This window comes from Camelus ferus, chromosome 18 (genome assembly GCF_009834535.1).
Source record: "Camelus ferus isolate YT-003-E chromosome 18, BCGSAC_Cfer_1.0, whole genome shotgun sequence".
Lineage (NCBI taxonomy): Eukaryota > Metazoa > Chordata > Mammalia > Artiodactyla > Camelidae > Camelus > Camelus ferus.
Window position 1 is genome coordinate 17,598,250 of NC_045713.1, and position 14,965 is coordinate 17,613,214.

Genomic DNA, 14,965 nt, shown 5'->3' on the forward strand with positions numbered 1-14,965 from the left:
AAGAAAAGTAGAGCATTTAAAACTTTCATACCCCTAAGGATCTTGAGTCTTGACCAAGCTGTTTAGAGAACACTTTGTCAGATAACAAATGGAAGAACAACTTGGAACGTGGCCCTCAGTTTCTTCAACTGTAAAATGAGAGAAAACGAGTAGGAAGAGTCCTACGTCAGAGACTCTTACTCTTGGGCACAAATGGGTATTAGAGTCTGAACGGGTGCAGAGGCTTGGGAGGCAAGAAAGGCAGCAGGCAGCACAGGTGCAGTTTTAATAAATTTTATTTGGAAAATGTGAGTAATGTTTTCTTAATCAAAATTATAGAAAGTAAAGATTAACAAAATCATCTTGACCGGTCATCACTTAGAAAATGGTTAAGAATTCCTTCTTGAGATTAAGATTAAATGTTACTCAGACTTGACCTGTTATCTTAGTAAACAAAAACAAGAACCCGAAGGGGACAGGACAGCCGTTAGTACATAGTAGTGTAACAGTCTTCTGCTCTCAAAGAGCTTACCGTCCAGGTGGGGAAGGAAGACAAATACAAGCAAATTGTAACAAAAGATTTAAGTTAACAGCTGAAGATGATAGTCATCATCTGTCATAAGACAATGTACAGCTCACTGCTGAAGGGGTGGGTGAAATGTGTGGACTCTCAAAAATGACAGCACTTGAGAGAAAGCAGCTTCAATTACCAGCCCCGTGCAGGTGACAATTTCTACTATTTCTCTCTCAATCTGACCCTGGAGGTCCAGATTCGTACTTCAATTCAATACACATATTCTGAAATAAAAAGAAAAATAAGCCGCAATTCCCACGGCCAGGTGTCTGGGACAGTACCAGTTTCCCAGCTCTCCCTAAGCCTTGGTTTCATCACCTGTCAAACAGGAATGCCAACGGTAGTTACCTATCTCACGAAGGGGTTGTGAGGGATGAAAACCTTACCACTTATAGCGGCAGCAACTACCATTTATTGCTGACTTCCCATCTGGCAAGCATATTTGACCCTCAGACTCGATGCTGAGATGGTAAATAAATAATCTGTCCAAAGTTACAGAGCTAGTAAATGGCAGAGCTGGGACTTGGCCAACAAAGCTCATGTTCTTAACCATCTGCTTCTAGTATTCAGTGGTCATATTGATGAGGCTATGACAGTTATTTCTCCCTAAGTGGCAATCATTACTAAAGCAGTTGTAGTTAAGTTCTATTCCTCATAATTTCCCAAACATTTACTCTAGACTCAAAGAGGAAGATTTCTAGAGAAGACTCTTGCACTGGGCCCTTATGCATTTTCTAGGCAAAAGGATAGGAGGAGGGCTGGGCAGTCAGGGCAGGAACAGCACAAGTAAACACCCAGAAGAACAAAAATTCATCAAGGTTTAGGAAATGGCTGCTAGAGAGGTTGTGGGACACAAGGTTGAAAGAGTCATCTGGGACAAGAAGCAAAGGGCCCTGACTACCAAGAGGCTGGATGTTACTTTGGAGACACTGGAGAGCAACCAAGGAAAGGAGTGACTTGCTGGGCTTGGAAAATCTGAGAAAATGGAGGCAGAGGCACTGTAACGCTGCAGGTGAGAGAAAACAAAGACGTCAACTTGGGCAGCGGCAGCAGCAGGGATGGCAATGAGAGTCTGGACCTGTGAAATGCTCCCGGTCACCGGCAGATGCGTCAACAGGACCTGACAACAGCTGAGGTTGGGTGGGGGGCGGGGTGAAGGAAAGAGGAGAGTTAAGGTTCACTGTCAGATGTTAGCCTGCTTGGAAAAATATATTAATTGAAATTGGAATTTGAGTTGGTAGTACTTTGGGAACAACAATGAAGGGGTCTCTGCGGAGCAGTTTGTCTAGTTTTAGTTCTAGTTTGGTCTAGAACTAAAGAAGATGACCAGAGCTAGATTTATTAGCAAGGAGTTACATGAAACCATGAGGGTGGGTATCTTCACCCAGAGACCAACAGCAGAGGGAGCGAAGAGCCAGGACAGAACACCATAAAGCACCTCCACTCAGGGGGCCAGGAGAGAAGGCGGCAGAGGAGGAGGAGTGAAGAGAGAAAAAGAGAACCTAGGAAGGAGGTGTGACGGAAACCAGGAGAGGAAAAGTTCAGGACAAAGGGTATTATCAACAGCGCCAAATGCTGAAGAGAGGAATGTAGGTTGATGGTAGAGAAGTCACTGGATTTGCCAAAAAGGAGGGCACTGGTGGCCTGGGCAAGTAGTTCAGGGAAATGATAGTAAGGTGATAGATGGATTGTGGGGACTGCGGAATAACGGTGGAGGAAATGCCTCTTTTCCCTTTTGTAATGCAATATCATCACTTTATTCAAATCTTCAAAATAGTCTTTATTTTTATTTTAGTATAAAAACCCACAAGAAAGGCACACCACAGTACAGCTAGGGATATACAACACTGAACTTCCACAACGGTCAAACATAACACACACACAACACAAAATTTAGATAAATTGAAATTATAAAATAAAATAAAATTCAACTTCAAAAAACAAAAAATCAGATTAAGGATCCCAAAATATTTCTACTCCTAATGAGATTTCACGGGACTCAAGTCATTTTGGAGTGAGGCATTCACAATATGACCCCATTAACCCAGCTTAGGAATTCTTGGGAGCCATGAGTGGCCACATCAGGCACTCTGACAATAAATGGTAACCCATTTGTGATCTGAAAACTCCCCTTAATTTGGCTCTAAAGTCATCAGGCTTTGAAAGGCATCCTCCTCGCTGCCCCTCATATTTTAAACAAACTGTTTTCAGTACAGTTTGTGTTGATATCCTTTGATATCTGAGAAAGTTCAGTTCTTTGGGCACCAGAGCAAATTTGGGTTTGGTTCATGTACATAGAGACAATCTGTGGGGAGGGGCCAAAGGCAGTCTCCACTTTTGCCCAGGGAGCTCCAAAGCAGAAGTAATGAGGCCTGTGCTTGGGGCAGAGGGCTTCAGGGGATCCTTGTAAAAGACTAGTTACAACACGCCAAGTGGGAGAAGTGCAAGGAGGGAAGGAAGTGGGTCTGACTGGCACTCTGTCCTGCACCCCTGATTCAATGGAGCTGGGTGGGAGGAATGGAAGCCTAGGGTTAAGGGTGGGATAGAGGACAAAGGTTGGAAAGGAAAAGGGAGACAACCAATGCTTTTCATTTATAACAAGTAACATAAATCAAAGACTTAAAGGAGATTAAAGACCAGTAAGAATAATCTGGCAACTTTAACTGGAAGATCAAAGTTCCCTCCAAACCTAACTGGATGTTTTATTACTAAAAGCAAAGACCAGGATCGTAGAGTATTACTCCAGAGGAATTAAAGGAAGCTCCTAAGGGCTGCTTCGCCCACATTCACTGCATGAGAGGACTCCTCTCCTACATCAAAACGCTCCAGAGAGGTACTGCTACCACTATATATACCGTTCCTCATGAAGTTTAAAAGTGATTGAAAGTTTGGGCACCAGAAAGACACCCAAAACCAGTCTAAACTGCAACTGCAGGTTAACAGGACTGAAGCAGTTACACTGTGAGAAGGTATGTGATGTCCTTCCTGACAGAGATGGCCTTGGTTCCTCACCGGATGGTGTAGCCACCCTCTGAACCATCCATGAAGTCTGCCTTCCACTGAGTTACGAGGACAACAGCTCCCTGCCTGACTGCAAGCTGAGCAGCCCTGGGAGGACATCCTGGGGGTGGAGGAGGAATGCTGCCAGCAGTGGCCTCAGCTCCGAATCTGGCACCTGCATCACTCCTCCTTTCATTGGCACCACTGAACCAGCTGGAGGGACGGGGCCAACCAGACACTAAGCTGTGAGGACTGTGGAGCCTAGAGGCCAACAGCCACAGACTGGGCCATGGGAAGCTACTGTGAGGTGCCAGGAAAAGCAGCTGACACCATGGGGACTGCAGCAGCCCCTGGGTGCACAAAGCTCGAACAACAGACCTCTGGGTACAGGGCAGAGCCTGAGGCTGATGCAATGTTTGAGGGTACACCGGATTCCCAGGAGGCCGCGCAGAGTAGGCTGGCTGGGGGACATTGGCCTCTGCTGCTCATGGTGGCTGTGGGTCTGTTTCAGCTCAGCGCCGTGGACAGAAATAACCTCTTGACAGGCCAGAGGTTAACAAAAGTGATTACTGCCTGAGGAGGGCAGGTTCTGGAGAGAAACTGAACTATGTTTGCCAGCTAAAGAGACAAGCAGGTGGAGAGGCTAAAATCATCGGAGAGAAAGGGAAAGATCCTCAGGAAAAAAAAATTGATTAATAATAAAAGTTTCAGTGGAAGGGCTCACTCCACTGACACCACAGCAATGTGGAAAGAAAAAGAAAATGTGAGGACGTATGAAGGGAAATGAGTTTATTTTGGGTGGTTTCTCAGTGAAGCAAAAGGTGAGGTCACCATCTGAGACGTCTGGATGTGAAGAGGGTTAACAGGACTAAAAGCTGCAGAGAACCAAGGAAGGGCAAGACTAGGAATAAGATCAGCAAGCAGTTTTGAAGGCCCAAATGAGTTGGAAAATATGAAGCCTCACTCAAAACAAAATAGTTTTAACCATCACATCCAACAGTATGAATAAATAGTAGGAACACAGAAAAGACATAGCTGAATAAGTGAGCATCTCAGCTACAAATCAATCAAAGTAACGGAAGTCATTTCATCGAACAGTCATCATTCTGCCAGGCTCTGAACTGCTGGAAATGTTCCTACAGTTGCAAAAAGGATCTTGTCAGTCTTTGAGCGACAAAAACATTCACAGCTGTTCCCTGAAGAACCCTAATTTGGAGTCAAACCAACCAAACAAGTTCTCTGCTGCTCTACTCCAGGAATTGAGTACTGCTGAAGTCAAGTCACAGCACCACACATACTACAGGCACCAGTTTTGGGATGAGGGTGGGGGTTACAAACATTCCCCTTGACTTTATAACCAAGTTTATTTTCACTGTCTCTGCTTCCTCCTCTTCACTTCCTAATTCACTGCATTTTAGCTCCTGCCCCAACTGATCACCCAAACTGTTCTCACTAGAGGGCCCAGCGACCTCCATGCTGACAATGCTAGTGGATGCTTCTCTGTCCTGCTCGACCCTGACTCTGTGATCTCATACACTGCTGATCACTCCCTCCTTAAAACCATCTACCCTTACAGCTTCCACAACACCATTCTTGCCTGATTCTCTTAACCTTTCTAACTATTCCCTCTTCATCTCTTTCTAGATTTTCTCTTCTTCTGCTTGCCTTTGTTGCATTTCCATGATGCCATCTTTCACCCTGAATTCTTCATCCAAAACTCACAATCTCATCTGCTACTATAGCTTATAACCCAGAAATCCAAGTTTCATGCTGTGTGAGCTGAGCTCCAGACCTTTATAACCAACCGCCACTGAGACATTCCACCTAAACATATCAGACACATGTCAAACTCAACACATCCCAAAGTGATCTGACTACCCCTCCCAATGAACCAGCCCCTCTCTCTGTACTTCTCATCTTGGTGAAGAGCCAAACACACAGGCCAGATCTGAGGGTCATCCCCTGACTCTGCCCTTTCACCCACTGCCCGTATTAAGACACCAAGAATTAATGATTATACTTCTTTCAAGATCTCTACACGCCACTTTGATTCTTCTTAGTTAGAAGACAAAGGCCTCTATCCTCAAAGGTCTGCCACTTTTTCAATCTTCATTCTTACAAATAAAGTACCTTTTAAAAGATGAAAATCTGGTCATCTCATTATCCTACTTATAATCTTCCCACTGTCCCCAGTTTGGGTATGAACTTCAATTTCTTTAGTTCAACCTCCAGAACCCACTGAATTCTGGTCTTTGTCAGTCTCTCTAGGTTCATATGCCTTCATGTTCCCTAAGCACTCAAATCCCAATTAAACAAAACTGCAAACAATACCAGGGAAACATCAGAGTACTTCCTGATTCCAGGCCCTAGCACATCATGTTTTCTCTGCTTAGAAAGCATCCCTGCATCTGACTGACCCCTCTTTCATATGAAAACGCAGTGTCGCCTCCTACAGATGAAATGACATACTCAAATTATGACACTTCAGTATCTCTCTACTCTGTCCCCACCGCCATAGCACTTACATTGCATTTATTCATCTTTGTCCCCCCAACAACTACGACAAAGCTGGCATGAGATAAATGTAATCTGAAAAATAAAGAGCGAGCTAGGGTAGCACTGACTTGGCAGGAGAAGTTCAAGAGAGAGACAACTGCTGGGATAGCGGGGAGACATGCGGCAAGATGCCATGCTTTCTAAGCAGACAGAATAACCACATTCTAGATATTAGGGAAACCTGACAACCTACCCATCTACTCTTGAGCTTTGCTGGCCCCAGAGGTACAGGTACCAAATATGATGCCAAAGCCCAGGAGTAATCTGTGCACAGAAGAGTCCCTTTTAGGGATCCAAAGTTATTTACAGATCTATCTAAGCTGGGTCTTGAAGGCAAGTCCTTCTATTCCTGACAGACACAGCTGTCCATCTTAGGGAGCTCTCAGGATGAGACCTGGGGCTGCAAACCAGGCTGCAATTCTTAAGGACAAAGTGCCTCAAGCAAAAAATTAAAACGATTAGAGAACCAAATGCTTTGGGGAATTAACATGCTATTTAAAAAAATGACATGGGACTTAGTGCCAAAGTGACTTCAAGTTGAGTCTCAATACCATCATTTTGCTGAATAAAGCTATAAAGTCAAATAAAACATGGCTCCCACCAAGCCCTCAAAGACTCTGGTGGTGCTGGTTTTTGAGCAAATCAGTGGAGCTCCAGTTTGCACTACGAGAACTGGACCAGTTAAGGGCTGTTATGTTGAATCTCCTCTCCCTGAGAGAATGGTAGAGAAAAACTCTGCCGGGGGATATTTGGATATAAGGACTAAAGAGCACTTCAGCAGTTTCTGTTATAAATGTGATTCCTATCTTAAACTGTACTGGCTAGCACAAGATGGTCCAGGTCTTGACAGTATATGGCAAGCAGCCCCCTGAGTCATCAGGCACTGAAGCCAAATGAATTCCAATGGGCCACAATAGTTGGCTACCTCCCAGAGGAGCCAGGCCCAGCCACAGTGAAAGAAGCCTGCCAGCCCCCTCTACTGGCTGTCTGTAGAACAACACTGCCTGCAGCTTTTGTTTCTGGCAGTCATGGATAACCAATGTAAGAACACTGGCATGTTCATCTGTCCCAGGAATCAACCATTTAATGAAAAGTAGACACTAAAGGGTCAAAAAGGGCTTTACAAATCCTCAAATTTAGGGTCAAAAATGGAAAAAGGGAACTGAAATAATCCTCTGAATATTACAGTCTGCGTTAAATTTATACAGATTATGGCCAATCATGAATCAGCACGAAAGGCAATTCCTATTTCTGGGTTTCTTGAATGGTAGTCAGGTGCATATTTGCAGAAGAAAAGATGTAGGGACTGGGAAGCAAAACACCAGACAAATAGCTCTAAAGAGGCCTTAAAAGTCAACAATTAGGACTTCTGTTGTAGATGAGATGGATTTAGCCCATAAAGCCTCTTCTTGTTGATTACAGCAGCAGCAGCAACAACAACAACAACAACAACGACAAAAACTCAGGACAAAATACAAAAGCAATAACCTGGACTCTGAAAACAAAAGTAGGTGGGACTGGGAAGGGGAAACAAAACTTGAAGAAAGAACTAATTGGTGTGGGTGGTGGATATGAGAGGGTTTTTTTTTTTTTTTCCTCTTTTCTCTCATAAGCCCCGAACCTCAGGACAGTCCTTAGCAGAGCTACGGCAGTAGCTCCAAAGGCAGCTAAAACTCCAAGGGAAATTCCACCCTTCTGGCCAGAAGATTGGGAAAAGGGGCCCCAGATATCTGGCTAAAGTCCACAACTCAAGGGCAGCTCCTCAGGGAGCCCTGGCAGCAGGTGTAGCCAGGAAGGGAGTCCCTGTGGTCCACAGTGCCAATGGATATCTTTTTTTTCCCCCTTTCCTCTTTATTTGTCCTCCCTTCTTTGCCCCAAGGGTGGCACCAGTAACAACTGCACAGTTGGGCAGCTAGAACTTTAAGAGAAATCTAGTACTTGCAGCCAGAGGCCCAAAAAAGGAGGCATATGTGGGCCAGAGAGTCTGGGGGCAATCCCCAGAGAAGAAGCTAGGGAGAGGACTCCCCCGATTTTGAGTATCAATCAGCACAAATACTAGGTTCAGCCTGAGCTATTCATGTGCAGAACAGCCCCAAACAGCAAAAAGCAAACAGACACAGCAAAGCAAGACACTGAGAAGTGAACAAGTTAAACCACAACTCCAGTCTCATCTGCAAAAAAAGATCCAAAGCAGCAGAGCAAAGGTTTTACAAACTAAACTGATATTGAAATTCTAGACTTGAGGTATGAACCTAACTGGATTAACTGCCTGCTAAAATAAACAAACAAATAAAAAAGGTGACATTAACCAGAGGTATTTCATAGGATCTAGAGTCTAAACAGTATAATATTCAAAATGTCTAGGACACAATCTAAAATTACCTCAATGAGGAAAGTTATCACTCATTCTCAAAAGAAAAGATAATCAACCAAACTTATGATAATCCAGATGCTGGAATTACCAGACAAAAACTTTAAAGTAGTTATTATAACAGCATGAGGTATAAACAAACTTTCTTGAGATGAATGGAACAATACAATTTCTCAGGAAAGAGACAGAAATTATAAATAATAAACAAATGAAAATTTTAGAACTGAAAAACAAAATATATGAAATAAAAGAATTCACAGGATGGGCTTAATAACAAAACAGAGTTGACAGAAGAGTGTGAGAACTTAAAGTTCAAAAGAAATTCTCCCATTTGAACAACAAAGAGAAAAAAGAAAAAATGAACAGAGAGGATTCAGGGAAGATGGCAGAGTAGGAAGAACCAGGAATCTGCCTCTCCACCACCTAGACAACTGTCTGGACAATCAGAATTAAATGTCAAATGCAAAACTGTAAAACTCCTAAAAGATAACACAGGAGAAAACCTAGATGACCTTGCATATGGCAATGACTTTTTTTTAGATACAACACCATCGCACGCTCCACAAAAGAAAGAACTGATAAATTGGACTTCATTAAAATTAAAAACATCTGCTCTGCAAAACACAAAGTCAAAAAAACAAGAAGATAAACCACAACCTGGGAGAAAATATTTGCAAAAGACACATGTGATAAAGGACTGTTACCCAAAATATACAAAGAATTCTTAAAACTCAACAATTAAGGAAACAAACAGCCCAGTTTTAAAAATGGGCAAAAGAACTACTTACAACAGCCAAGATATGGAAGCAACCCAAGTGCCCATCAACAGATGACTGGATTAAGATGATGTAGTATGTGCATATATATAAAATAAACAAATGAAAATTTTAGAACTGAAAAATAAATCTGTCTCCCCATCTAGACAACAACTGCACTGGCAGAATCTGTGTGATATTAACTATTTTGAAACACTGAAGTCTACTGAAGACTAGCAACTTCCACAATTTTGGATCTTAGCACAGCAGAAGCTACCCATCCCCCAACTCCAGTGGCAGGCAGCTGTACACGTGTTCCTGGAGACTACACACAGCTTGTGTAAGCCAGAGAGGACAAAAAGGACTCTGTCCTCCAAATATCAAGGCTCTGTGCCCTCAACACTGATTGCTGCTTCTGATCACAGAAGAGCAAGCAAAGGGGCTGCAGCCATTGTTACACCTCTGTTCACTGCTGCAAGTCTCATCTCCTCCAGCTGAAGTGACTTTTAGGATTTTAAGGGCCAAAGCCCTTCCCTACCCCCACCCTTTTTTCTTTCTCCCTAAAGCTCAGACACTAAAGGCTAAGGACATTCAACTATAACTGCATGTTTGGGGAAAATTAGAGAGTGACTGTGCATGCTTAGGGAAAGGGGCAGGCTCAGAAAACACCTGAGAAGACCCTGAGTTTATACCTCAGGCTGATCCTTGGCAGAGAAACAGCCTATAACAGTACAAAAACAGCAAACAATAAACAAAACTCAGCAAGCTTCACAGAGTTACTGCATTTTTACATCAAATATCCAGTTTTCAACAAAGAAATCACAAGGTGTACAAAGAAACAGTTAAGAATGGTTCATTCAAAGGAAAAAAAAATGGAATCAACAGAAAAATGTCCCTGAAAAAAAAAACCTGATGGCAGGTCTACTTGACAAAAGGCTTTAAAACAACTGTCTTAAAGATGCTCACAGAACTAAAGGAAGATGTGAAGAAAGTCAAGAAAACAATGTATGAACAAAATAGAAATATCAATAAAGAGACAGGAACAAAAAAGAAACCAAAAAGAAATTCTAGAGCTGGAAAGTACAACAATCAAAATGAAAAACTCTAGAGGGATTTGAAGGCAGAACTGAACATGCAGAACAAAGAATCAATGAACTTGAACAGAAAGAAAGAAAGATTGAAAGAAAGTGAACAGAACCTAAGGGGTCTGTGGAATGCCATGAAGTAGACCAACATATACATTTTGGGAGTCCCAGAAGGAAAACAGAGGGAGAAAGGAGCAGAGAGAATATCTGAAGAAGTAATGGCTGAAAACTTGCCCAAATTTGATGAAAGACATGAATATAAACATCTAAGAAGCTCAATTCCAAGTGAGATGAACTCGGAGAACCGCAAAGAGACACACTATAATCAAACTGTTAAAAGATAAAGAGAATCTTGAAGGCAACAAGAAAAAACTGTCACATACAAGGGATCTCCTCATTAACATTACCAGCAAATTTCTCATCAGAAACTTTGGAGGCCAGAAAGCAGTGAGCCAATATATTCAAAGTGCTAAAAGAAAAACCTCTCAAGCAAGAATGCTATATCCAGCAAAACTGTCCTTCAAAACTGAGGGAGAAATTAAGATATTCCTAGATAAACAAAAGCTGAGGGAGTTCATTATCACTAGACCTGCCCTGGAAGAAATGCTCAACAGTGCTCTGCAATGTGAAATGAAAGGACACTAGACAGTCACTCGAAGGTACAAAAAGAATAAGAGATTTTCATAAAGGTAAACACATGAGCAAATATAAAAAACACATGTGCAAATTAAAAAAACACATGTAAGAACGATCTGTAATTTTACTTTTTGCTTTCTGTAAGATTTAAGATTGCTAAAATAATTGTTAGTTTTTGCTTAGGGCACACAACATATAAACAAACATTTAATTTTGTTACATCAACAACTGAAAGGGCTGGGGATGGAGCTGTATACGGAGCAGAGTTTTTGTACGTTACTGAGGCTAAACTAATATAAACTCAAATTAGGGTCGTAACTTTAGGACGTGAAACCAGGGGCTGAGAGGAGGAGGAAAGGGAAAGCCATTGTTCAGTGGGTATAGCATTCCAGTTTTGCAAGATGAAAACAGTTATTAAGATAAATGGTGGTGATGGCTACACCATATTATGAATGTATTTACTATCACTGAACTGTACATTTTTAAATGGTTAAGATGGTAAATTTTACGTTATATGTATTTTACCAACAGTAAAAGAAATTGGGGAAGAAAAAAAGTGACCCACTCTCCCTACACCATCTCCCAGACTATGTTACTAAGTGGGTACAGGCAGCATCACAATGACAAAGGAAACAGAAAATACCATGTAAGTTAAGTTTAAAGAAATTAAAATCTAGTAGCATATCAAAGTACACTGTTGTTCTGCCTAAAATCATCTCACACACCATGGCATTCCCTGTACCACACTTGGGAAATACTAGGTCTCATGATTTCTAAAGGCCTCTGGCTTCAAATTCTTATACTCTCTTAGCTCTAAAAAAGAGTCCAGCCAATGGACCCATTCATGTAGAATGCTGCTCTGATTTGAAAGACATTTCTGGAATCCAGCAACCCTGCACTCAGTTCTGGGGTTTCAGAGACAAGGCCTAACGATCCAAGAATTGAAATGCCACTGGACGCACTCATACACAACAGAAGGGTGAGGAGCAGTATATGGGCAGCCATAGAGGAGACAGTGAATTTGAGGATGGCCTTTTCACTTTTCCTTCAGGAAAAGATCAGCACAACAAGCTTTAGAATCATTCAGCAGAGGACTTATAAAGGCCACTTGAATTTTTTATATGGCTGTGAGATGAAGTCCATCAAAGGGAGGTACTATAAAAAAGCACTGCCCAATATGCCAGCCACTGACTATATACAGCTATTAATACTTAAAAATTAATTAAAATTAAATAAAATGAAAGAGGCAGTTCCTCTGTTACACTAGCCACATTTCAAATGATCAACAGCTGAATGTGGCTAGAAGTTAATTGTGTGGAACAGAGGAGAGGAATATTTCCATCACTGCAGAAAGCTGTACTGGACAGGACGACTCTGTAGTCTCTACTGATAATCAATCTACAGAGGAGCCATGGGTTGAGAGAGAATACAGGCATGTGAGAAGGTGTAGTCCAGCTGAAACTGAATGTACAATTATGCAGGCACACACACAACCTCTGTGGTCTGAGACCTCTATCTCCATGACAATCAAAGCAGATCTAGAGGAAAAGTGATGTGTCAATTTCTTTCTCCCCACTCCCTTCCTCACATCCTGAGCCCCTACTTGTGTTTCTCCAAAGCCTTTTGTGTCAACAGAGCCAGGCACACTCCAATCAAGGAGCTGAGAGTGATGAACATATAGATTGAGAAACGTGAATACAATTTCCTTGTCTTTAAAACTAAACAAAACAAGAGCCTTGGGGACCTGTAGAACAATTATCAAAGTTCTAACAGTTGTGTCTTCAGAGTTCTGGAAAGAAAGGCAAAGGAGATTAGGGCAGAAAAAAATATTTTAAGAAATAATGGCCTAAAAGTCACAAATTTGGTAAGAAACAAAAATTTACATAATCAAGAAGCTCAGCAATGATAAAAAATCATGATAAAATTTTCAAAGAGCAAAGATGAGAAAAAGTATTGAAAGCAGTCAGAGGAAAACAACACATTACATATTTGCATGACCACAGATTTCTCATCAGAAACCATGGCAATCAGAAGACACTGAACTAATATCTTTATTTAAAGTGCTGGGGAAAAAGATGACTCAACTCATTCATATAATAACATTCTCATTTGAAAGCAAGCCAAGAAACTTTGCAGCCAGCAGGCCTATTCTAGGCCAGCAGCCCTCCACCAGGGCTAGAGGATGGAGAGTATGGGGAGCCACTGTTTAATGGGCACAGAGTTTTAGTTTTACATGATGAAAAATTATTCTGTGGATGGCAGTGATGGTTGTACAACAACTGAATGTACCTAATGTCACTGAATTGCACACTTAAAATGGTTAAAATTAAAAAAAAAGTATTAAACAATACTTAGACGTTTTTTAAAAAAGACAAATACTATATGATTCCACTTATAACAGGTATCTATAGAGTAGTCAAATTCATAGAAACAGAAAATAGAGTGGTGGTGTCAGGGGCTGCAGTGAGGGGGACATGGGGAGTGGTTTGAGTGGTTTAACTGGTAAACGGTTTGTTTTGGGAGATTCAAAAGTTCTGCGTATTGGCTGCACAACAATGTGAATACTTAATACAAATGAACTGTAGCCTTAAAAGTGGTTAAGATGGTAAATTCTATGTTAAGTGTATTTTATCACAAAAATAAAACCAACTGTAAACATACACACACACAAACTCACACATGCACACATCTGAAACATGTTTGCCTTCAGAGCTCACATGAAGAGAGGCGAGGCCAGAAGGACACTTAGTTTATTGACAGTGTCTCCTCTATGTGCCTGAAATAACACCAAATGTTTCCTCCAAAAGAAAATTATTATCCTGAATGAATGACAAAAGCTTTTTGGATTTATCACCTCTGGTATTAATTCTAAAAGACTACGGCTAGTTTTTTTTTCTCAGGGAAACTCTTGATCTAATTTTTAATGATGTTTTTAATTCCTACAGGCTTAACTTACTCAAGAATGTCACCAAGAAATTAACTGGGCACTAGAAGAGCAGACAGAATATTACTAAGCCACTTTTGTCCCAAGCAAACACAAATGTCAAATGACTTAATTCATCAACTTTATAAAAAGCACTTTAATTTGTGAATCCTATTTTTCAACCAATTTGGTCTGAATGCTGGGAATGGGTTGTGGGACAGGTAATAGAACTGGGCCTCAAAAAAAAAAAAGATTTTTGAGATTAAAAAGCCCACTAAAGTTCTGTTTCTGGCTCTAGAAGGATTCCAATGTCTATATCTCAGTAATCTCATCTACAATACCATGGTCCTACTGTAAAAGAGCACTGTGTATCATTTATAATTCAAAACCCAACAAAATATAAATACACGGCTGCTGAGGATGGCTTTCATAAGCTATGACTTTCATTACATGTCAGCCTTTTTCTATTTAAGATAATTTTTACTTACTTGGTCAACTTGTGGCTTTTCATTGCCGTGAGAAATTCTCTGACAATCTCAGGACTCTGATGCCTGCATGGTGTTTTTGATATGTATTTTAATGTCTACAAAAAAAAAAAAAAAAGGGAAAAAGCAAGAATAAGACAAATAATCCTGAATTAGAAAAAGAGACGGCAACGGCTATAATTTAGTACTTTAAAATTTTATTTCAAAAATCTTCTATAGGACAAATGCCTTCAGGAGAGTCAATCTTCATATAACAGGAATTCCTTAAAAAGAAAACCAGTATTTAAAGCAGGAAGAATAACTACTGAAATTTTAGAAAAAAACATCCAGCATTAAAGAAAAGACTCAGACAACTAACTGCATTATCATATTTCAGCTATTTTTTTAGAGATAAGGAACCCAAAGACTAAAATAGTCACAAGTCCATATAGATATAAATGACCCTATAAATAGATTAGAAGAAACAACACTTTCTTACAGAAGAATCCTATTAAACATAGAATGAGGGAAATAAATCACCATTAGGCAATCACACCATAGTAATAGTTACTCCAGGAAAGACCAACCAATTAATATAAAAATTAATTGGGCAAAAGCTCAA

At 40.9% G+C, this 14,965-nt stretch overlaps 1 protein-coding gene and 1 pseudogene across 2 annotated transcripts in view; both read right to left on the bottom strand.

The window, feature by feature from the left end:
• The window catches only part of CRCP (CGRP receptor component), a 52,537-nt gene that overhangs the window by 22,442 nt on the left and 15,130 nt on the right, over nt 1-14,965 (bottom strand). For both annotated transcript variants that reach the window (XR_004312671.1, XM_014556545.2), the window contains exon 4: nt 14,368-14,462. Coding sequence is in view for 1 of the 2 variants with exons in the window: in XM_014556545.2 (XP_014412031.1) it covers nt 14,368-14,462 (95 nt within the window). In the remaining variant the exon portion in view is untranslated. The remainder of the gene's footprint in view (nt 1-14,367; nt 14,463-14,965) is intronic.
• LOC116657551 lies at nt 2-8,314 on the bottom strand (annotated as a pseudogene).